General features: G+C 34.5%; 1 protein-coding gene across 1 annotated transcript in view; it reads left to right on the top strand.

Annotated features, from left to right (window-relative positions):
• AP3S1 (adaptor related protein complex 3 subunit sigma 1) overlaps positions 1 to 22,509 on the top strand; it is a 71,578-nt gene extending 49,069 nt beyond the window's left edge. Inside the window, exons 5-6 of the mRNA XM_007451217.1 lie at positions 12,107 to 12,214; positions 21,792 to 22,509. Coding sequence (XP_007451279.1) covers positions 12,107 to 12,214; positions 21,792 to 21,920 — 237 coding nt within the window. The 3' untranslated portion in view covers positions 21,921 to 22,509. The remainder of the gene's footprint in view (positions 1 to 12,106; positions 12,215 to 21,791) is intronic.
• Positions 22,510 to 24,156: the final 1,647 nt, after the last annotated feature.

Genomic DNA, 24,156 nt, shown 5'->3' on the forward strand with positions numbered 1-24,156 from the left:
TGGGCAGCCCCAGGTTGTCACCACTATTGCAGCACAGCATCAAATCCCAGGGCAAAGATGAAAGAGCTAAAGATTTATAAAGAGCTTGGTTTGGAGCATGTATGACATGTATTGACAGCTATAAAAGTGCTCTGTCTACTCCTCCCTGCATTCCCCCCATCCCCCAAAAGATCAGGGTAAGGGAGATATGATTAGAGGCCTCAGTGTCTTTCCTACCCTCCAGGCCAGGAGAATGAAGAATTAAGAGTTAGAGTGGAGAGGTTTCCTCTAGCCCCGTCCCTCTTAAGGAGTTTGATAGCCTATCCTTAAACCACAGGACACAGAGTGAGAGTCTCCTTTTCCTTTCACCACCTGAAGAAATCTAACCATTAAGAGTATCTCAGCAACCACACCTAAGTACCAGTGAGCCGACAGAGAAAAAAGAATGCCATCTCAACAGAGAGACGAGGAACAGGCTGAACAATCAGAACATATGCTCCGTGAAAAAGAGCTACTACAGGAGATCAGTGAACATTTGAAATTTTAAAATGGTAAAAAGTGCTTAAGGAGATGCAATTCGAAAAGGTCTTCCTGGGGCTTAAAAATGTGTTTTCAAACTATAGAGTTTAAAGAAGAGAATGGTCACAGTTGAGGCTTGAATTACAGATAGAAGATGAATGCAGGAAATAATCTCAAAGCATATAATTGAAAGATTAAGAGATAGAAAACATGAAGGAAAAGGTAAGAGAATATGAAGTATTTAGCATGTATTATAAAAGTATTTTGAAGCTGTTATCCACCTGGGGGAAAGGAGAGTAGGGAATAACAGAGCATTTAGTAGGAAAACAAGGCATCTCAGTGGTAGAAAGACTTGATATTTTACAAATAAGAATAAAGTTATATTTGTTTGATTAAAAGCACAAGGAAAGAGATAGTTTTCATTAATAAAAATTATAAACAGTAGAATCTCTGATTTAAAAGGGGGAAATAATATAAATAAAATCTGATCAAGACAACCAACTTTGGGAGAAAGGGAAATTATTTAAAATAAATGTATTATTCAGTATAGTAAGTGTGAATTGAATGAAACAATCCATTAAAAGTCAGAGATGATGGGTTTAAAAAGGTACAGCTTTGGGGCTTCCCTGGTGGCGCAGTGGTTGAGAGTCCGCCTGCCGATGCAGGGGACATGGGTTCGTGCCCCAGTCCGGGAGGATCCCACGTGCTGTGGAGCATCTGGGCCGGTGAGCCATGGCCGCTGAGCCTGCGCGTCCGGAGCCTGTGCTCCGCAACGGGAGAGGCCACAACAGTGAGAGGCCTGCATACCACAAAAAAAAAAAAAAAAGTACAGCTTATATAGGAAAGACAGGATAAATTCTAGAGTATTTCCCTTTATTAACCAGTTTCCATAACATTTGGTTCCCTAGTAGTCACCAGAAGTGGTCATTGAATTTCTTTTTTAGTACCCTTGTGACATACGAATTTTAACATAATTGATTTGTTTTAATCCACTGTGGATATTATTCTTTTTGATGCTCAAATTGCCCTATCTTTGGCCAGTGGGGGAACCCCTTCACGTTGTCTTCTGGGTTCTTTTGACATGACCCCTCTCCCCATCCATGGACTTTGATAGCTGCTTTGTGTTCTGGTACAACTAGATGTTCCAGATTCACTTTATTTATTTCCGGCTGTAGATATGTTATCAGTCATTCCTTCTAGGAGCCCTAATTTTTTTTTTTTTTTAAGTGGGAAATGATATGGAGAAACCATAGTCTGGATGGAGGTGCTTGTAATTATGAGGTTGATCATTGTTTCTCCACCTTTTCTATGGGCAGAGCGTCTTATATATTTTTTGCCTTAGCCGTCATGTTAGTATTCTCTCTGTAAGGTTCCTTTTAGTGGATGATGATGTATAGAAATGACAGTCCTAGCAACATGTATGCTAGTTGGTAGAGGTGTGATTATTACTTCTGGTTCTCAGTGAACCAAGCTAGGAAATAGATGTATGTACACACACACACACACCTGCCTATTTCTATATCTTTATATATATTAAAAATCATTGAGTTCTTCTTAATACCCCAGCATCTATTGCAACACTACAGAATTTATTCTAGCCTTCATCTTTTCCCTATCTGCACTTTGCTTCTCTGACAGTGAGAGATTATTCTCATTCCTATTATTTGTATTATTGTTGATGCATTTACTTAATTTGCTTAATCCTTCCTTTCTATAACCCAGCTCCTGGCTGGGCCATTCAAAGCCAGACATGCCGGGCTTCACCCTCACCTGCCAGCACTAGTCAAATGCTTGGCACCCCCCTTCTACTGAGCAAGTTGTTAGAAAGTCAAACCTGATAAAAAAAATTGCAGTAAATAAAAGTACTTTTTAAAAACTTAGGTGATTTGAAAAAGAAATTAATGAAATTTCTAGAAGAGAAAAATGTCAAAATTAAAATTTTCAGTGGATGGGTTTAAACATAAACATATCTGAGTAAATAGAAAGGTAGAATACATTTTCCATAATGCAGCATAAAAGGACAATAAAGCCTGAAAATGTGAAATATAGTTTACAGGTCAGGGAAGATAGAGCAAGAAATATCTAATGAAAAAGAAAGGACGAGGCATTTTCAATATCTGAGTATCTAATGGCTGAGAATTTTCCAGAATTAATGGAAGATGCCAACCCACAGATAAAAGAATCACAAGCAGAATAAATAAAAAGAAATCTACACATAGACTAATGATAGTAAAATTGAATAGCAGAGAGAGAGAGCTCTTAAAATCATCCAGAAATAAAAGACATTACTTTCACAAGAGCAGTGGTCAGACTGGGAAGTGACTTCTCAACAGCAACCACAGAAGTTAGAAGATGTTGTGTTGAAAGAAAGTAACTGTCAACTGTAGTTCTAAAATTAGCAAAACCATCTTTCAAGATTATGGGTGAAATAAAAACATTATTTGAGAAATAACAAGGGAATTTGCAACCAGCAAGCCTTTGGACTAAAGGAAATTCTAAAGAGGGCAATTTACACGGAAAGAAATCTGAAATATAAGGAGTGAGTTGAAGAGGGAAGAAGAGCAAAGAAAGAAGTAAATTTGTGGGTAAGGATAAAAGAACATTGACTCTTAAAGTACTTATGAGATTAAAATGAAAACAAAAATTGTAGCATTAAAATACAAGTCAACAATAACACATAAGCCAGGAGTATTCTAAGGTCTTTTTTTTTTTTTTTTTTTTTTTTTTGCGGTACGCGGGCCTCTCACTGTTGTGGCCTCTCCCATTGCAGAGCACAGGCTCCAGACACACAGGCTCAGTGGCCATGGCTCACGGGCCCAGCCGCTCCGTGGCATGTGGGATCTTCCCGGACCGGGGCACGAACCCATGTCCCCTGCATCGGCAGGCGGACTCTCAACCACTGCGCCACCAGGGAAGCCCCTAAGGTCTTTTAATGAGCATCCATGACCCTTATGATAAGCAGCCTTTAAAAAGGATTTCTGTATAATCAACGCAAAATATAGAATAGCAAGTAGAACAGCTTTCTAGTTTTTCAGACATAAATATTTTGAATTTTCCGATTTGAAACATTCATATTCAGTGTGAGTATAAAATGCATTGTGTAACAAAATAGAATTACTCTTACCTAGTACTCTATTTATTTGTTTTTGTTTTTTGTTTGGCCACACAGCACGGCTTGTGGGATCTTAGTTCCCCGATCAGGGATTAAACCTGTGCCCCTGCAGTGGAAGCGCTGCATCCTAACCACTGGACCACCAGGGAGTTCCTTTACCTGTTGCTTTAAATTACTATACCACTGTTGCTTTCCACTGGTCAGCAATTATCAAATGTCTCATTATTAGTAGTATATTGTAGTATGTTAAAGTATGTTATATACTTAACCTTTCTATTTTGTCTTGAAAATTTTATCAATTTTGATGGCTAACAAAATATACTCTTAATTCCTTTCAAAATTACTTACAAAATTGTCATACTTTAGACTTCTCTTTCATGATATAATATTAAAGAAGAGAGAAGTTTGTGTGGGGATTATGCTCTTTAGCAGGAGAACCTGCTCAACTGCATCAGTCTCAAGGTATTATCCACATACCTGTAGAACCGATTATTTCCTTAGCAAACACTTTCTTCAGGTTAATGATATTATCAAGTGAAAGTTTTGTTTTGATTTTTTGGCTGTGTTCATTGCTGCATGCGGGTTTTCTCTAGTTGCAGCGAGTGGGGGCTGCTCTTCGTTGTGGTGTGCGGGCTTCTCACTGCAGTGGCTTCTCTTAGTTGTGGAGCACGGGCTCTAGGCGCACAGGCTTCAGTAGTTGCAGCACACAGGCTCAGTAGTTGTGGCTCACTGGCTCTAGAGCTCAGGCTCAGTAGTTGTGGTGCAAGGGCTTAGTTGCTCCGTGGCATGTGGGATCTTACTGGACCAGGGATCTATCCTGTGTCGCCTGCATTGGCAGGCGGATTCTTAACCACTGTGCCACCAGGGAAGTCCCCAGGTGAAAATTTTGATTTATATAACACTTTGATATGTCAGCTATCCTGTTGGAGAATAATTATACAAAAATTTAATATATTTTTAGATATAATGAAGTTCTGATAAATATATTTTGAGAGGATGTATTTCTGAAGCTAAGCTTTTTTTTTTAAATGTTGGTAGTGACTCCAGTAAAACCCAAAGACATCCATTTTCTTAAATTTTTTCATTATAGCTTTTATTTATAAATACCCGTAGAGCTAAAGCATGACAAGAAAATATCATACTTCGTTGATTCTAAAATGCTGATTTTCTTTCACATTTTAACATTTTTGAGATCAGTATGCATTTACAATTCTATAGCTTGCCATAATTTTTTTTTTACTTTTTCTGGTAGTTACATTTTATTTTTTAAATTTATTTTCTTTTGCCGCATTGGGTCTTCGTTGCTGCGCGCAGGCTTTCTCTAGTTGCAGCAAGTGGGGGCTACTCTTTGTTGTGGTGCACGGGCTTCTCCTTGCAGTGGCTTCTCTTGTTGCAGAGCATGGGCTCTAGGTACGTGGGCTTCAGTAGTTGTGGCACGAGGGCTCAGTAGTTGTGGCTCATGGGCTCTAGAGCGCAGGCTCAGTAGTTGTGGTGCACAGGTTTAGTTGCTCCGCAGCATGTGGGACCTTTCCAGACCAGGGCTCGAACCGTGTCCCCTGCATTGGCAGGCGGGTTCTTAACCACTGCACCACCAGGAAAGTCCCTAGAGCAGTGGAGTAGGTCGCTCTGTCCTCCTGCTGCTCTGGCAGCAGCAGGTGGGTGGGAGGCAGGCATCTGAAGCCCCCACGCGTACCTCGCCCCCAACAGCCCTCTGCTTGGCCGCTACCCTGGCGGGGTTGAGGCAGCGGGGCTGGCTGCTTGTCATAATTTAATTGTCAGCATTTTTCCTTTTCAGTGGTATGTAAAGTAATGATGTTTTTTATGATCAATTGTACTTACATTTAAAGAAATATCAAAATGTGAAGTGAGGTTTAGACCATTTAGAATTATAAATACAGGTATTAGTAGATTACTTTAGGTACATTATTTAAATGTTTATTAGAAAATACATGTATTAACGTTTTATTATCAAATTAGTAAGAGTATGACCCACAGGTACATAAATGGAAATTTGCTAACATTTAAAATAATGTGTCATTTCATCAAAATCGGCTATTTTCTTAATAATAAAAAAAAATCATTTCTTACAGTATTACGGTCTTTAGAGTAGACTTATAACTCTGCTTTGCCTCCCCTTCACCCCCTTTTAAAACTCCTGTTCAGTTTTCTTTTTCAAGAGAAGAAGGAGGTGTTCCTTGCAAAACACATTTTACAAAATATTTATTGAGTGCTTAACACTTTGCAGGGTTATGTGAAGAATATGTCCTTACCCCAGTCCTCAAGTAATTGTTTTAGGAAGATGTGTGGTGTCTGTCTGCCTGTGTCTGTGTCTTGTCTGTCTCACAGACACACACCATTAACATTACAGTGTTATTCATATATTTTATTATTTTAAATTTACAATAATAATACTTAAATTTCTTGAAACAAAGAAGTCAAATTGTACTGAAGGCTATATGATTAAACGTGAAAGTTCTTCTTACCTTGTCCCCTTCCTTATACCTATTCACCACTACCCCACTTCCCTGAAGTAATTTCTCTTAATAGTTTGTCTAGGTAGGCTTCCAGACTTTCTTTCTATATGTTTCCAAAGATATGCATAGTTCTCTTGGTTCAGTGAGTGATAAAGCATGTTTTTATTTCACGTAATGTTCTATGCCTTGCTTTATTAACTTCATCTCTCTTTAGATCCTTCCATATCAATATATATGTATCAGCTTTATTCTTAAGTGAAATATTGTGTAGAACGTATATGCCGTATTTTACTTGACCACCCCTGTAGTAAGTTATTAATGTAGTCAAATTAAAAGATGTTTGGTGCAAAGGACCTCATTTCTAGCATAAATTATAGCAAAATAGCTTTATGCTTTGAAAACAAGTGACAATCCATAGAAAGGGCTCTATGTAATTTGACTTCCTTTCATTTTTTTGTTTTTAGACTCTTGTTTCTGCCTGGTTGACCTGTAACTGTTAAAAAGTGAAATGTAGGACTTCCCTGGTGATCCAGTGGTTGACTCCATGCTTCCAATGCAGGGAGGGTGGGTGCGATCCCTAGTCGGAGAACTAAGATCCCACATGCTGTGCAGTGTGACAAAAAAAAAAAAAAACAGTCAAAAGTGAAATGTGTTTGATTTAATCTTCATTTACTCTCCAATGATTATGTAGGCTTTACTCAACTAAGATGCTGCTGTCTGTAAGCACTGTATATAAATATTTAATAAATATGGTTTACTGATGGTGTAGTTAGACTACAAAAAATGCCATGTTCTTTTAACTTTTGAATTTTAAGATAATTGAGGTAAATGATTTTGAAGAAAGTATTGGCATCTAATAAATATTAGATGCCAACTGTGTGCATTATAATATTTTGTAAATAATAATAAAATAATATAGAGACCACTTAATCTTATATGTTACAGTAGTTTTAAGCCAAAGTCTCAGGTTCTGCATTGAGACATAAAAAGACTTATTGTTTAACACATGTAAAATGTGGCATGCTTCTCTTATCACTAACAAATATTCAACACCTTTGAGCTACAACTTAAACAGGGGCTTCCTTGGTGGCGCAGTGGTTGAGAGTCCGCCTGCCAATGCAGGGGACACGGGTTCGTGCCCCGGTCTGGGAAGATCCCACATGCCACGGAGCGGCTAGGCCCATGAGCCATGGCCACTGAGCCTGCGCTTCTGGAGCCTGTGTTCCGCAAAGGGAGAGGCCACAACAGTGAGAGGCCCGCGTACTGCAAAAAAAATAAATAAATAAAAATAAATAAATGAATAAATAAATAACTTAAATAGGTACATGGCCATTGCCTTTAATATTGTACCTCTGAATGATCTCTCTTACTCTTTAGGAAGGTTTTTTTTTTAAAGCAATATATGCTCATGTTAAAAGTTTTCAAAACAAATAAACAAACAAACACACAAAAACTGTGAAAGAAAGCTAAGTCTCCTTTCTTCCTCAGTCCTCCAATCCCATTCTTTAGGCAACTACTATCTATTAAAAAATATTTGCAGCACATTATATACCTATTGGAATGGCCAAAATCCAGAATACTGACAACGCCAAATGCTGGTAAGGATGTGAAGCAACAGGAATTCTCATTCATTTCTGGTGTGAATGCAAAATGATACAGTCACTTTGGAAGACAGTTTGGCGATGCCTTAAAAAACTAAACATACTCTTATCATGCAATTCAGCAATCGTGCTCCGTGGTATGTACCCAAAAGAGTTGAAAACTTATGTCTATACAAAAGCCTGCACATGGATGTTTATAGCAACTCTTTTCATAGTTGCCAAAACTTTAAAGCAACCAAGATGTCCTTCAGTAGGTAAATGGATAAACAAGCTGTGTTATATTCAGTCAATGGAATTTTATCCAGTGCTAAAACTAAATGAACTATCAAACTATGAAAAGACATTGAGGAACCTTAAAATGCATATTACTAAGTGCAAGAAGCCAATCAGAAAAGGCTATGTACTGTGTGATTCCAGCTGTATGACATTCTGGAAAAGGTAAAACTATGCATATACTGAAAAGATTAGTGGTTGTCAGGCTTGGGGAGGGAGGGGGATGGGTGAATAGGTGGAGCATAGAGGATATTTAGGATACTCTGTGTGATACCATAATGATAGATATATATCATATTTATCCAAACCCATAGAATGTACACCACCAAAAGAGAGCTCTTGAGGTAGACTATGAATTTGGGTGATTATGATGTATCATCAGTGTAGGTTCATCAGTTGTAACATTTACCACTCTGGACAAGCTGCAGAGGCCAGGCTGTATGTATGGGAAAGTTTCTGTACCTTCCTCTTAATTTTGCTGTGAACCTAAAACTGCTCTTAAAAAAATAAAGTCTTTTTTTTTTTTCTAATTATTTTCGTGCCTTTCCAGAATTTTTCTGGGTATATCCAAGTGTGTGTATGTGTGTAATTTTTTTAGTATACCTCAGTGGGACCGTAGTATAGATATCGTTCTGTCCCTCTCATTTGTTCATTTAATAACTTACCAATATTTCTGAGGAATCTGTATATTTCTCATTTTTAGGTGTGTGATAATAGTGTACATTCACCGTTTTAGTTTTGTATTTTTCTTTGCTCTTACCAACAATTTCATTGATCATTCTTATTCTTGTACATATATCTGGCTCTAGTAACTTTTATTATTTTATTAACTCATAATGCTCATTTTCTCTTGCCTCTGAGTTTCAATTCAATCGTTTTTTTGTCATACTTTTTTTTTCCCATTTAACATCGTTATTGGAGTATAATTGCTTTACAATGGTGTGTTAGTTTCTGCTTTATAACAAAGTGAATCAGTTATACATATACATATATCCCCATATCTCTTCCCTCTTGTGTCTCCCTCCCTCCCACCCTCCCTATCCCACCCCTCTAGGTGGTCACAAAGCACCGACAATTCAATCTTTATTTTCTTGTAGAACTGTGGGAATAATGTGTACAATGTGATCTCATTTGTGTACATTAGATATATACACACACACATACAACAAGTATATGCATAACAAGTTTTCTAGAAGGATATATAAGATACAATTAACTGTGATTATCTTTAGAGGGACCTAGTAACAGAAGCAGAGGATGGTAGAGACTATTTTTATATATGTTTCTGTATGGCTTATATTGTGATTTTAAAAAAATTAAAATGAAATTTAGAAGTTACGGTCTATGTCCAGAAGAAAAAGGCAAAAATACACTGTTAGTGTGATATTTGCCACTTTTTTAACACTTAAATACTTATAAAAATTCATAAGAGAGAGTGAAAACTCATTGAACTTTTAGGTGAACATCAAAGCAGTTTAGTAGATGAGTTGTATTATAAGCATATTGTTACTCTTTTATTTCCATAAAAATCTGTTTTAAGTAAAATTTATAAAACAAAATACTGAAATATGTCAACCATATGAGTTAGGGCTAAGCTAAAAGCAGAGCTTTATCATCCTCTTTCTCTTATTAAGTCTGCCAAAAATTCTTCTCAATTCTTGGAACATGAATTTTTCTATCAATAGACATGTTCACCTTCTTAATTTCCCCTCCTCATGTGACATACCTTGCTTTGGACACCATAACCTGAATAGTATTGGAGTAGCCTTCCAATTAATAGTTCTCATTCCCATGCTGTTTATCTCCTTAAATTTCTTATTTATTTATTTAAATTTATTTTATTTATTTATTTTTGGCTGCGTTGGGTCTTCGTTGCTGTGTGCAGGCTTTCTCTAGTTGCAGCGAGCAGGGCCTACTCTTCGTTGCAGTGTGTGGGCATCTCATTGTGGTGGCTTCTCTTTGTTGTGGAGCATGGGCTCTAGGCATGCAGGCTTCAGTAGTTGTGGCATACAGGCTCAGTAGTTGTGGCTTGCAGGCTCAGTAGTTGTGGTACACAGGCTTAGCTGCTCTGCGGCATGTGGGATCTTCCCGGACCAGGGCTCGAACCCGTGTCCCCTGTATTGGCAAGCGGATTCTTAACCACTGTGCCACGAGGGAAGCCCTCTCCTTAAATTTCTACATAACGTATTGTACCTCCTCACTGAGAATACACTCTTTAGGCATTTATTATCTTTATAATAAGTGAGATTATGTTTAAGAATTTAGCTCACAGGCCCTTCAATTGTATTTTCTGTCTCTTCTGGATCTGAACTGGCTTTCATAGGAATTATTTTTACTTTAAGGACAAATTTACATACATTTCTTAGAATTTCTTACATACGACCCACATTTGTAGGCTGCTCATATTTTGTTACCTCTAAAGCTGGTAGATATTTCAGTATTACTGAAATCTGTAGTTTCCACCAATCTAGTGCTTGTGTTCTGAGATGTTTCGAAAGGCAATAGTACAATGTATACGTAGGGATGAACCCATAAGAAAGCCTGAGCAAAACGGGGGTGGTGGAGTTGTTACACTTGTTTTAAAAAGAAAAGAGGAATTTCCACTGCTAAGACAGAAGTTTTAATGAATCTCTGTCCCCTGGCCATGGCCTTTCTTTCTGAACACTTTTTATGCATATAGTACCTATTAGCTATTATAAGGTAATTTTATTTTATCACCTAGTTATCTTCTTGACCTTAAATTGAATTTTCATAGATTATGATTTGCTGTATCAATTTCATTTATTATTGTTAACAGAAGTATTGGACTTGGATCACACAGATTTAGGTTTGAGTCATTGATTTGCCACATATTAGCTTATGTGTCTTGAGTAAGCTGGTTTATTCTCTCAGCTGTAACAAAGGTTAATGTGAGAATTAAATCAGATACTGTAAGTGCAGCATCAAAACAGAGCTTTAATAAATGGTATCTAGTAACAGAAAAGATAGTAGTAGAAGTGATGATATTTAGCACTATTTAAAACAATTGTAGCTTCTGGTTTTGTTTACTAAGGAAAAGTAATTTCTGTAATTCTTCAAAATTGGTATGTGAGGTGTCCATCTTTCCAAAATGAAACATTAATAAATAATAGGGTATTTTAAAAATCATGAGTACATTTGCATGAAATCTTAAAAAGGAATGAAAATCGAACAGTATAATTATATATTTAATTTTTAAAAGTTTTTGTTTAAAAAACCTATTAGGTTTTTTTTTTAAGCACCTATTAGGTGCTTCACTTGGATTTATTTAATCCTTATGATAATTCTATGAGGTACCCATACTATTTCTACCTCTCTTTTACAAATAAGGTAACAGAGAGGTCAAGTAACTAACTTCTGAAGGGTATACAACCAATAAGTGATAGAGTCAGTATTTATACCTATCTAGTTTCAGAGTCTCCATTCTTAATGCTGCCACATTATTTTTTAAAAATTATAGCACAGTATACTGTTCTGTGACACTCCAGCGTTGACTTGGTGATTTTTGATCCAGTAAATACCTTATGACCAAACACCTGGGTTATAGTTTTTCTCCCCAGTGGAAAATGTTGTTTTTTGTCATTGTAAGATGTATTTGATCATAAAAAATCTGAGTAATTAGATATATAGAGAGGGCTTTGGGGTAAAAGCATTATTAAAGTACTTATAATATAAAGAAATTTTTACTTCATTTTAAATCTAGAGCTTGTAGGAATGCCACATAGCCTCAATTGAATACCTTGAGCTTAAAACAACTTAATAATTACTAAGAATCAGGTATAAAAGGCCCTTATAGGTCTTTTTTTTTTTAGCATTAATCCTGATACTATAATGGTAGCTAATGTTTATTGATTGTTTACTTTGTTTTGGGCACTTCCATGGTCACTGACCTCACTTAATCTTTTCATCAGTCTATGAAGGAGATACTATTATTATCTCTGTTTTACAGCTCATTAAACTAAGATTTAAAGAGGTTTATACAATTGCCTAAGGCTTCACAGTAGTGACATAAGTGTATTATGAGTCTTCACTCCAAATTATTTTTATTTTACAGCTCGTACAACAGCAGTTTTTGAAAGAAAAATTACTGGGATCATGAAACATTCTTATAGTGAGTTTTCTTTCTTTAGGTTCACAATATTCTTGCAGAAATGGTGATGGGGGGAATGGTGTTGGAGACCAACATGAATGAGATTGTTACACAAATTGATGCACAAAATAAACTGGAGAAATCTGAGGTAAGAATGGAAAGTGCTTTAGTTAATGAAGGTAGTAAGCATGATCATGAATTATGCATGATTTGTAGCTTTCACTGTTTGTCCTTCAGTATCACCCTTTAGGTACAGCTGGTATGCTTATTCAATTTTAAAAAGAAGTGGAATATACACATTTTAGTATGTTAAATGTTCTGTGACCACTATCCACCAAATAGTTTTGTGTATTCTTTTAGCCACAGTTGTAATTGCTTTGGGCAATGAATAAAATTCCCAATTCTTGTTGCTTAAAAAAGAAATTATGAATAATGCAATCAATATTTGTTATTAAACTGTAGTCATTAATTATCAAGGAAGTCTTAGAACTGGTTTTCTAAAGATATATAAATTTAGTGTTTTATAAAACTATTTCTGCAAAAGGAAAGGGGAGAAAATGGAATTCTCATAAGGAAGTAATGTTATAATGGGTGCTTAGTAGGCCTGAGTGCACATTGAAAAAAAGAAATGCAGTGCTCTGATCTTTTAATTCTGGATCCTTCCCAAAGGTCACTGACAAGTTAGCTAAATCATACATTCCATATAATGATACATGTATCATTTATTGGATTTTAGAAGAGAATTGCATTCTAGAAGAGAAAGATTTGCTTTTATTGCATTCTAGAAGAGAAAGATTTGGTTAGTTATATACAGCTAACTTTGTGCTGCTAAATTGAGTGAATGAGGACCAACCAGCAGTTTAGCCTTTTGTAAAACTCTACTTTAGAATTGTATGACTCTTGCCTCAATAACAAGGCTGAATATCAGTAACAGGTGCTGTAGCTGAGCCTCTCAAGTTTACATGATTTTGGTTGTTTCTTATTGCTATACAGAAATTTAGAAAGATGAATAGTCTTGATATCTCATTCAATACTACACATGTTTGAGGATACTCTTACCTTTGGTATTTATAGTCATAATGCAGAAAACTAATTTTATTTATAATTATTAGTACAGTTATTTGGTTGGTCTAAAGTAAATATTACTATAAAAGCAGAAAGATATTAAAAATATGCTAGCATTAATTTACAACAGGTGAGTTCTGAAGAATTTTTATCTTGTTGGCTCTTCAAAAGATCAGCTTAAAATGCTGTGCTTATTGGAATGGAATGAAACACAGGATGGTGGATAAATCTGAAATCTGAGGATTAGAAACAGTTGAAGTTTTGTATAAAAACATTTTCCAATGTTCTGTTTTACATTAAAATAGTCCTTCATTTCTCCTTATCTCAAGTTATCATCCTCCTTGGTTTCCCAAAGGAGAGGGTTGTAATGGGGAAGAACTTAAAATTATGGCTCTTTTTAAGTAATTGTTTATATTTAGTGTGTTCTACAGCCAATTTTTAAAATACTGGTTTTTGAAAAGGGAAAACAAACTAAGATTAATAGAGAAAATTTTGTTTTAGGACAAGGAAAAGGGCTAAGAATATTATTTAGTAGAGTTGGCTTGCAGTGTATTGTTCAATATGGCAAAAGGTTTACCATAAACTCTAAGCTATAGTTTTTAAAGTCTTAAAATGATAACTTGAAATTTATTTCTGTTAAACCTTGCTTTACAAAACTATATGGTTATAGGTTTTAAATGCCAAGAGACAGACAGTGATACAATCCATTAATAATTAGTGTAAAATGAGTGGATATGTGGTGATTTGTGAATTCCATGTAATCATCTGTAAAAATATATCGACCTCTTGTCTGGAATTATCACATTTCCAGGTATTTAACTCCTTTCCATTGGTGGTGCCCTTCTTCCCGCCTGCCCACCTTTTCCTCCTTAGGTTTGCTATATATAATATTGACAGAAGTCATGAAGGACCTGTAATAATTGCATAATGGATATTTGCTTTTTGATTGTCCAGTAAAACTTTGTTAATGAGCCAGTTTTTTTTATCTATAAAGATCAGTAAAATAAAGAATTTACATTTTTAGTGGAAATAGTTATAAGAACATTATAACTTAAAGTCCTTTAGCAGAAACATGCTATTTAAACATGCTATTTAAAATGGTTTTGAATACTGGTGAATATTTGTTTTTCATCCACTGATTGTCTTTTAACATGTATAATCAATTGTTATCTGCTACCAAATTAGTTTTTCTTTTTCTCCTTTACACAAAAAGTATGTTTTAAATCTGATGGATAAACTAACATATGTTTATCGAGTGTTTCTCTATATGTGATGTCTGCTAATATTTTCCTCATAAAGTAGGATTTTGAGTCACGGTGAAGCCATATAGTTCTGATCATACTTTAAGAAATTGTGTTGAAATAATGTTGATTTTATGTAATTTTTCAGCAATTTTCATATATTTTAAGTATGTTTGGAAGGCTACCAGCTTTATTCCAGACGCAGTGAAATGTCAAGAGTTTTCATATGGTTTCCTTTTCCATGTTATTTAAACTGGTTATATCTACCAAATATATGACTGCAGAATAATCCAAAATTATTTGAGAGCAAGCTATAAGCTTTTATTAATTTTGCTCTTACAAAATTTTAGTTAAAATGTATTATGTAAGCAAAAAGCTACAAAGCAAATCTTAAAGTTCAGAATACCATGACTGATGAAAAGACCTGTTTATCATGTTTTAAAAATTAATTTAAGTAATGTTTAGAATATCATTTATCTTTTAAGAAGCCTGGATATAATTAAGATACAGCTTTTAAAATATAACATGGATGTATCGAGTCGCCTTTACTTTGTCAGAAATCAAAGATTTATTATTTTATCTTAAAAGTAGTATATTTCTGGTAACAGTCAAAAGTGAACCAGTTTAATTCCCATTACCTAGACAGGTAGAAGCAAAGATCACCCAGATCTTTAAAGAGACGAGAAGCAAAGATATGCTCTGAATATATTTTCATCTATCCTGCTTTGATAGATAAATGGTTTACTATAACATTGGGATCTTGGGAAAGGAGGATTTAAGCTGGGAGGTTGGTGGGATTTGGGGGAAGTATTAAGAGGCACTCAGGAATCTGCCTAGGAGTAAAAGGACTCCCTGGGGGTGGAGGTAGAGGGGTGGGGTTGGGGAGACTTGTTAGCCTTTATGTATTTCATGTGATTTTCAAGATGAATAAATGGGTCTGAATTTAGTCACTACTTTTTAAAAGTCAGTCCTCTTTTTTCCGAACATCCTGATCTTTCTAGCTCTTTCCATTCTTCTCTCTTACAGACCTTTATCTTTCAATCTCCCAGACAGGACAGGTAGACAAGGTATTGCTGACTTTGAGAAAAATGTATTTTAACAAAGGGAAAGCAAAATGATGTCAAAGGCAATTAATTATTTAGGCCAGACTCAAAAATTCTTTGTGTTAATGAACCCATATAGTCCCGTAGCCTATTTTCCATTCTAGTTTCTCCTTGTAGTTTATTCATCTTTTATTGGACTTAGTGTATTTTACTAGTATATCATTGATGTCATGTTTGTTCTGTTTTGTGTGCCTGCATTGTAAAAGGAAAGTTTAAGTTTTTTTGTTCTTTTTTTTTTAAACATTGTCATTTAACTGACAAATTACATTTGTAGAAATGACAATTTACTTTGTATGTAAATCAGAGTTTATTTTTAGCATCATATGGCAGAACCTTAATTTAACTCACAGATTTTTTTCCCCCATGTTTCTAAATTAGGATTCTAACATAAAATTGTATGCTGGGTTTTGGAAGCTGTGAATTTAAAAACCAAAAGCTGAACCTTTAGAGATTAGCATACAAAGTGGGAACCCCTAAAGGCTTAGAACAGTGACTGTTAAATAGTCCCCTTCCCCCGACCTAATGGTTTTCAGTTCCAAAGTCTTAATTGCTTTTGCAGTTTTGACTAACAGGTGAATATTAGAAGTAGCCAACAAAAAGTAAGATCAGAAATCTTCTAAAATAGAAATAAATACTCTAAAACATGGAATTAAATATATTGACCAAAATAAAATGTATTTTCACTGTAGCAACCTTCTGATATCCAAACATATCATAGTAAGACTCAATAAGGTATTGTAAACCCTGAAAATTTTTGCAAAGCATATTGGCAAAAATTGGAAATGTTTTAAATAGACTCCTAGCTGTACAAAACTAAATTTTGTCTGCTAGTTCCTGTGCATTTTTCACACCATAAGTTATCTGTGTGAATTACTCTTTAAACATTTCCATGTAGAGATGGTGCTGAACACCTTTTTTGTACAAAACCATTTCAAGAAAATGAAAATTTTCATATACTTCCATTTAAAAATTTCAAAATGAAACTACTTTATTGAGTGCCATGCAAGGAAAAAATGTATAAACTTAACAAGTTAGATTAACCACTTTAGTAATTAGAAAAATGCCACTGGGAATTTGGCATTGCTTTTTAGACACTAAATTACTACTTTCTGGATGTGTTTAAGAAGCAGCAACATACAGGTAGCTTTACAATTTCTTATCCCGAGTTAGTGGGCTAGGTATCATGAAGCTAGGGACACCACTTTTGGACCCTGGATCTGTATTACTTTATCCTGGGTATAGAAAATATGTAATGGTCTCATTTACTCCATTGATCTCAATCACTGCCAGTTTCTATGTTCCAGTCTTTAATTTATGTTAAATTGCTTTTTCTACCAAAGAACCATCAATCACTTAGGTCTTATAACTTCCATCACTAGAACTAGTAATTTGCTTTTTTTTTTTTAATCAAGTATCTACTTTCAAAGAATAGAGAACAAGAAGAGCGGCCCTAAGATACAGATGTTGGAAAGTCAGCTTGTGAGTTGGTTCTGCCCCTCTACTTTGACATACAGTTACTCTCTTATTCAAAATTATGATGAGGACCTTTGAGGTCACTTGTGAGGGTCAAAACTATTTATATTAAATCCATAAATGACATCGGTCTGCTATATTTATTTCACACAGGTAAATCCTATGCTAGAAATTAAAACTGTAATTTAAGATTACATAAAATGACTAGTACTGAAAGGTTTAAAAAATTTTAAATATTCTCATTTTGATAAAAATTTTCATAAAATGCCATAGTTCTTGCTTACTAGAGGACTGTCATCAGCATTTCTAATCTGTTTATAATTGCAGTATTAAAGCACTGCCTTTAAAGCAAATAGCAAGGCCTATCCCCAGCTTAAAAGTTATTCTGCCTTAAATTCAGAAATTAAAATATTGACATTTTCTATTCTGCTCAAAGCATGCTTTCAAAATCTGCCATTATTTTGTTAATGATTTTGAGTCTGAAACCATTTAATACTGTGTTTATTAATGTTGATGTTCTTTCACTTTGCTGTTAGGTCAAAATTATGAATGTGCATATAGCAACTTCCAGCAGGATGGGTGGGTAAAGGTTTTAGTATGTACAAATTATTTCAACTACCATCTTATTATGCTATATATCAAGCTTGAAAAAATATTTTAAGATGGTAGGATATTTTATGTGTTAGATGAAGTAAATATCTAGGTTCTTTCCTTTTCCCTTGGAGAAAGCTAATTGCTTATTGCATGAGGAAAAGGGAGTCTTCAGATTCTTTGAAATATATTTTAGTAATGCTGCTTTTTCAGTTTCGCTTGCACATATTTTGTTTATTTTTGGGTCTGGCAATTTAAAAACAAAATCAAAAACAAATCATATCCATCCATTACTATCTTTGTGATTCAAGTGCTTGAAATTTCTGAGAGTATGTCTGTATAAGTCTTCTGTTTGGCCTCATTTTGGTATACTTGCAGACTTCATTTTGTTTTCTTTCTCTTAATTCTGTTAATTTATTTAATCTCATGGGAGAGAAAACATGACCATTCTTTTATATGCTGTACTTCATTCTTCCATCCGATTCATACTCTTAACTGCTTTGGATTCATGTATTTGTTTTTGTTAGTGGAGTTGCTGCAGTTTACCTGCCATGGTGGTGCTCAAGTATAACAACATAGATGGAAACAAGTTATTTCTCCAGTAGGGTTTCATTCTTTTTATTTCTCCTTTATGTCAACTGTGTAATCTTAAATCTATAAGAACTATGCTGTACTGTCAGAAGTATCTTATTTTTTACATTTTAAATTGTACATAGCACTAACGAGTCAGGTAAACTTAATTTCTGTAAATTTTAGTGTTCAAAAAAATTGTGTTTAATAAAAGTTATCTTGTTTTGAGTATATCCTACTAAAGAAAAATCTTAACTAAGATGAAAATTCCTTTATACCTTTGTGTTGGCAAACTGATTTCCTAATGGCAAATTACCTCTTTTACATTTTATTCTTTAATAAAAATGTTTCAGACTTCACGTTCATGGAAGTCTGAAACTGAAATGTGTTTTATAGCAGTTCTGGTGTTAACTACCTGAGTGACGTGAAGTCTTTTTTTTTTTTAAGCCCTGAGTTTTTGTATATAAACATTGACAGCTCATTTAAGCACCTGAATAGCGATCAACAGTCCTTCTCATATTTTTCTTTACATTTTATATTCTACAGAATCTGATTTCTTAAAATGTTAGTTTAATTAAAACTTAATTGAAGTACACATTACAATTTTTAAATTTACTATCATTTAAATTTGTGACATAACTACACAAAAGTATTGAACGTGCTTGAGAAATAATTTGATTCTCTTGATTCATTTGCGTGTTCTGAGTAGTTACCATCCTTTGCATGTCTATGGCTTGCTGCTTATGTTTAGAGAAATTGTAGTTTGTTGACTTAGAAACTTCTTTTGGTTTTACATAATATGAATTTGGCACATGTATGCTATTGGAATCAATTGCTATATTGACTTTATGTATTCTCATTAGCAGCTAACAGTCAACACCATCTGTGGTCACAAAGAAACGACTTAATCTAATGACATTTAACAGGATGAAGTTTTATTCTTTAGTTTAGCTGCTCATGGTACAGGGTATTATGGAAAAGAAGGCTTCTTGACAATGACATTTAATACTAAAAAAAGTATTTTTACTACTTATAAATGTTAACCATAGCATCCAGTAAAACAGACGGACACACACATGCACACCCTACCTTTTCTCTCTTTTTCTCAATAATAAAATCCTCTAATAATTCATGCCTTTTAAAATGTTTATAGTTAAATACCTTGTCATTACTTTTCTATAGCCTACTCATAATTAGCACCCTGTATAGAAATTCCAAAGTAGCAATAGTGGCAAATTGATTTTTTAATTAGAAAAATTATAAAATCCTTCTACTGGAAAAATGATACTTAGTTCCAGGTTATCTGTAAGTTTGTAAAATAATTTTTGTTCCCTTGGCAAACAACATACTTCCTAGCAAAAGGAAGCTCTTTGAATTAGAGTCTTCTCTGATCCTAAACCATTCTAAATTTTGGGAGCTAAACACTGAACTTGAAAAGATCAAGTTAAAGATCCTTTTGAATATGATTCATGCTACCCTAAGTAATATTCATCTATATCTCCAACATCTTTTGGGGGCAGTTGGAGAGAGGTGGGGTATAACAAAAACTGCATTGCTTCAGGTAGGTATAAATGTAGAGGTCAGTCAAATTTTTAGTTATACATCAAAAACGACTACACTCCATTAAATTATAAAAATTGAATTCTCCAAACCTGTTCAGTCTTTAATTGGGTATGGAGTTTTTCATCCATATCACCCTTATCATTGCCTGTGTGGACTATATATTATTAAATACTATTTTACTGATTTTTCTATTATTTCCAATTCTAACTTGATAATCTATGGCTTTTATTTCATTGCTTAACAATGTTTGTATCCTTTATTCAGCAAATAGTTTACACTGGCCTATTTTGTATCAGTCAAGATTTTTCTCAGGTAACAGCTTTATTATTATTTTTTTTTTAATTAACAAAAGAGGTAGGATTACATGAGAGAAAAAAACTAAATTACAAAAAGGGACACTAAAACTAATCTTTCTGATTACATGGACACTGTCTCATATATGTAATCTAAGCAAAGTAGAAGATTTGTTTTTGTTACTTAATTGCTTTTGTGCAAGATAATGTATGACACTGAATTCACATGTGTTTGTTGGCTTTATTACATAACCTGAATAAAAATTGATGAAATCTAATTGGTATATAAATTAAATCATAAAAATATGAAGACTGTTGATGTAGCTATTTGAGAAAAGTGATATATATGCATTTTTCTTTCTTTCTTTATTATTATTATTATTTTTTTTTTGCGGTATGCGGGCCTCTCAACTGTTGTGGCCTCTCCCGTTGCGGAGCACAGGCTCCCGACGCGCAGGCTCAGCGGCCATGGCTCGTGGGCCCAGCCACTCCGCAGCATGTGGGATCTTCCCGGACCGGGGCACGAACCCGTGTCCCCTGCATCGGCAGGCAGACTCTCAACCACTGCGCCACCAGGGAAGCCCCATTTTTCTTTATTTTTAAGCATATTTTCTCTCAAAATTATTTCACAACTTATAAATTTTCCAACTAAGATGAAAGCCAAATATTGTACACTAATGGTATTGGAAATTTTAGAATTCATTTATTTATATATATCCTACCTTTTGCATTTATGCTGTTCTTTCTCTAAATTTGTATATTGTAAACTGAACATATGTTGAATCTACTTTATGTGACAAAATTTTTTTAATCATTATATTTTTACTAATTCATTGAAGGGTTGGATTGATCCTCTTAATGCAGTTTCATTTTTAGGCAGAACCATTCTCTTTGGATTGAGGCTTCACTTTATTTTTTTTTTTTAATCTTTATTGAATTTGTTACAATATTGCTTCTGTTTTATGTTTTGGTTTTTTGGCTGCGAGGCATGTGGGATCTTAGCTTAGCCCTTTGGATTGAGGCTTCACTTTATTTTTTTTTTTTAATCTTTATTGAATTTGTTACAATATTGCTTCTGTTTTATGTTTTGGTTTTTTGGCTGCGAGGCATGTGGGATCTTAGCTCCCCCACCAGGGATCAAACCCACGCCCCCTGCATTGGAAGGCAAAGTCTTAACCACTGGACCACCAGGGAAGTCCTGAGGCTTCACTTTAAAAGCCTGATTTTTTTTTTTAATGTCCTAGAACTTTCCTAGAAAAGTTTAAAAGAGCCTCTACAATTTTAAAAAATAATTTTTAAAAACTTCATTGTTTTGAAATGTTTTAAGGGTTTAGCCCTAAGAAACTAAACGAACATGATTTATTACTTTCAGTTTTTATTTCACAGCATATATTAATAATAAATGACAGTTGAAAAGCAAAAACCCCAAATCTATCACAGTTGTTGCAAGAGATGTCTAATAAGGAAACTAATGTAAAATATGCTTTATGCTTATATCATAAGTCAGTTAAATCAAAATATAGGTGAAGATCTAGCTTTGTCATTTGAATATTGTGTGTGATGTTTCCGTAGTACAGGTTAATTTGTAATTAAATCTTTACATTGTTATCATTGCATGTATTCACTGTATTTTTTAGGGTGTCACCTGTTTTCTCTTTATAGATTAGTATTTCAAAGTAACCATTCCATACCAATTCAAACTACCATCTGGTCTCTAAGCTTGTTTTATGAAACTCTTTTATCATTGTCCTCCAGTTTTAGTGTTTTTTGATGGGCTACACCTGAGCTGTACATTTTCTTTTTCTTTTATTTGCTTCTGTATACAGGCTGGCTTAGCGGGAGCTCCAGCCCGTGCTGTATCAGCTGTAAAGAATATGAATCTTCCTGAGATCCCAAGAAATATTAACATTGGTGACATCAGTATAAAAGTGCCAAACCTGCCCTCTTTTAAATAAAAAATTTAAAAGGCCACTCCCAGGTAAAATCCGGGGGAAATGTCATCTAAGTTTACCATGCAGTTGTTTACCAAAAATAGAGGAGGAGAGGCTTAACTTTTGCTCTTGGATTTAAGTCAAGGTACTGTATTGAAGTTATGTAAAATCAGTATGGAAGTTCATTGTTGCTTTTCTTGCTCAGTGATTTTGAAGAAATTGAGTAGTTACAGTGTGATTTTTTTCTTTATTTTCTAAACTGCATTCCTATGGCCACCTAAGGCATGCCTCTATGCATTGGCTACTACAGTATTTTGAAAAGTGTTTGGGACATTTCTTTAAATTATGTATAACCCAAAATGTTGGTGTTTTGTATGGATCACAAATACAGCATTCCTTAATTCTTTCTGTTATTTGTCAGAATTGTTATTTAAAGAACGAAGTATGTATTGCATGAAAACATTATGACCTTTTTCTCTTAGTTTAAATAAACTCGAAGGTAACTGGACTTCTAAAGCACCGTTCTGTTTGCCTGGTATCTACTTTAGCAATAATTTTTTTTACGACCCTCTGACTCAACGAAGTAAATAAAAATATATTTTATCACTGTTAAGCAGCTGTTAATGTTGATTTATTTAATTTATACTTATATTTTTAATATTCAGAACCTCATAATTCTAAAACTCAATTATTTCACAAGTCAAGAGTAGTGTATCTCATAGTATATTGTGTAGGATGAGATCTGGAGTGGGAGATGACAAATCTTTTTCTAAACTCCATATTGAGAAATTGCAAAATCTGTTTTATACACATAGGTTTAAGTCTTGCATCTGATCCCTTCTTGCTGAGATGATGAAAAATAACTTCATAGCAAATACTTAGTTGCTTTTGAACACAAAACCCTTTGGGGCCCCACTTGTTTCATCCCAAAGTCAAAACTTTCTTAAGTCCTAATACTCTCATATTCTGGTTTCTCATAATTTGCCCACATTTTCTTATTTAATCTTATCTTGGGATCCATGAGTGGGATTCTTCTTCCAGTTAGACTAAGGTTTTCCTTCTAGTTCTAGTCCTCCCTCCCCAAATATTATTTTTTGAAACATTTCCTTGGATGTGTGGCATGTATGAATTTTACTCCAAGCTCTGGGGTGTAAGAAAAGTCACTATTTTTTCTCAATACAATTAATCTGACTCTAAGCCCCATCCCACTGAGGCAACAGGAAACTCAGTCTGTGATTATTGGGATTTCCATCAGTTCAGAGATGTATAAAAGCCCTAGAGGAAGGTTATGCAAGGTCCCTGGTCTTCAGTCATTTGAATGTGCCAGGTGAACAAGTCCCTGTCCTCATGGACATATATGCAGTACCACACTTTTCTCTTTTCCCTTTTTTGGGGGGGTGGGGGTGGATTATGGAAAGATTTAAGTTTTGATTTGGTTAGAACATACGAAAATTAGGGAAACTTCTGGGCCGGATCATACTTTAACCTCAAGAAATAGTCAAAAGGGTTTCATCTTTTACTCTATTCTAGTATGAAAAAGAAAACCCAGTCATGTGCAAATGACAGAAGTAGGCAAGTCCTAGAAAACTAAATCTCAGTGACCACTAAATATGTAGAGATGCTTAATCTCATTAGTAGCCAGGGAATGCAAGTTTAAAGGACAATTAGATTTTATTTTCACTTGTCATATTAGCAAAAATTAGAAGGGGTGACTATCCAGTGTTGGAGAGGATGTGAGGAATGAGAACTGTCATACATTGCTCATGGGAATGTAATTTACTGTAACTTAAAAAGAAAAAGAATATGCCAAGTTCTGTGAAAATTTCTAAAAATCAAAAATACACATATCATACATACCCCGTGATTCACTTTGGGAACTCTCTATTCTCTTAGCATTCCTGGATATCTTTATATACAAAGGTAATTATTTCATCAACTTTTTAAAACAAAGTAATAATAATAATAAACTGGAGATATCTTAAATGCCCACCAGTAAGGAAATGTTGAATAAATTATTGTAACTACCACACTAATTGTAATAGCAAGACTGGAATGACCCAAATGTCCATTAGAAGGAGATTGGTTGAAAAGCTGGATTATGTCCACATTATGGAGTCCTATGAAGCTATCAAAATGAAAAATATCTCTCTATATTGCTGAAAATTGATCCCTAGAATATAATGTTAAGTGAAAAATAATCAAGATGGAAAAAAGTTTATTGATGGTGTGTGTATTAGGGTTCTCTAGAACCAGTAGTGTG

This window comes from Lipotes vexillifer, unplaced genomic scaffold, assembly GCF_000442215.2.
Source record: "Lipotes vexillifer unplaced genomic scaffold, Lipotes_vexillifer_v1.1 scaffold91, whole genome shotgun sequence".
NCBI classification, from domain to species: Eukaryota; Metazoa; Chordata; class Mammalia; order Artiodactyla; family Lipotidae; genus Lipotes; species Lipotes vexillifer.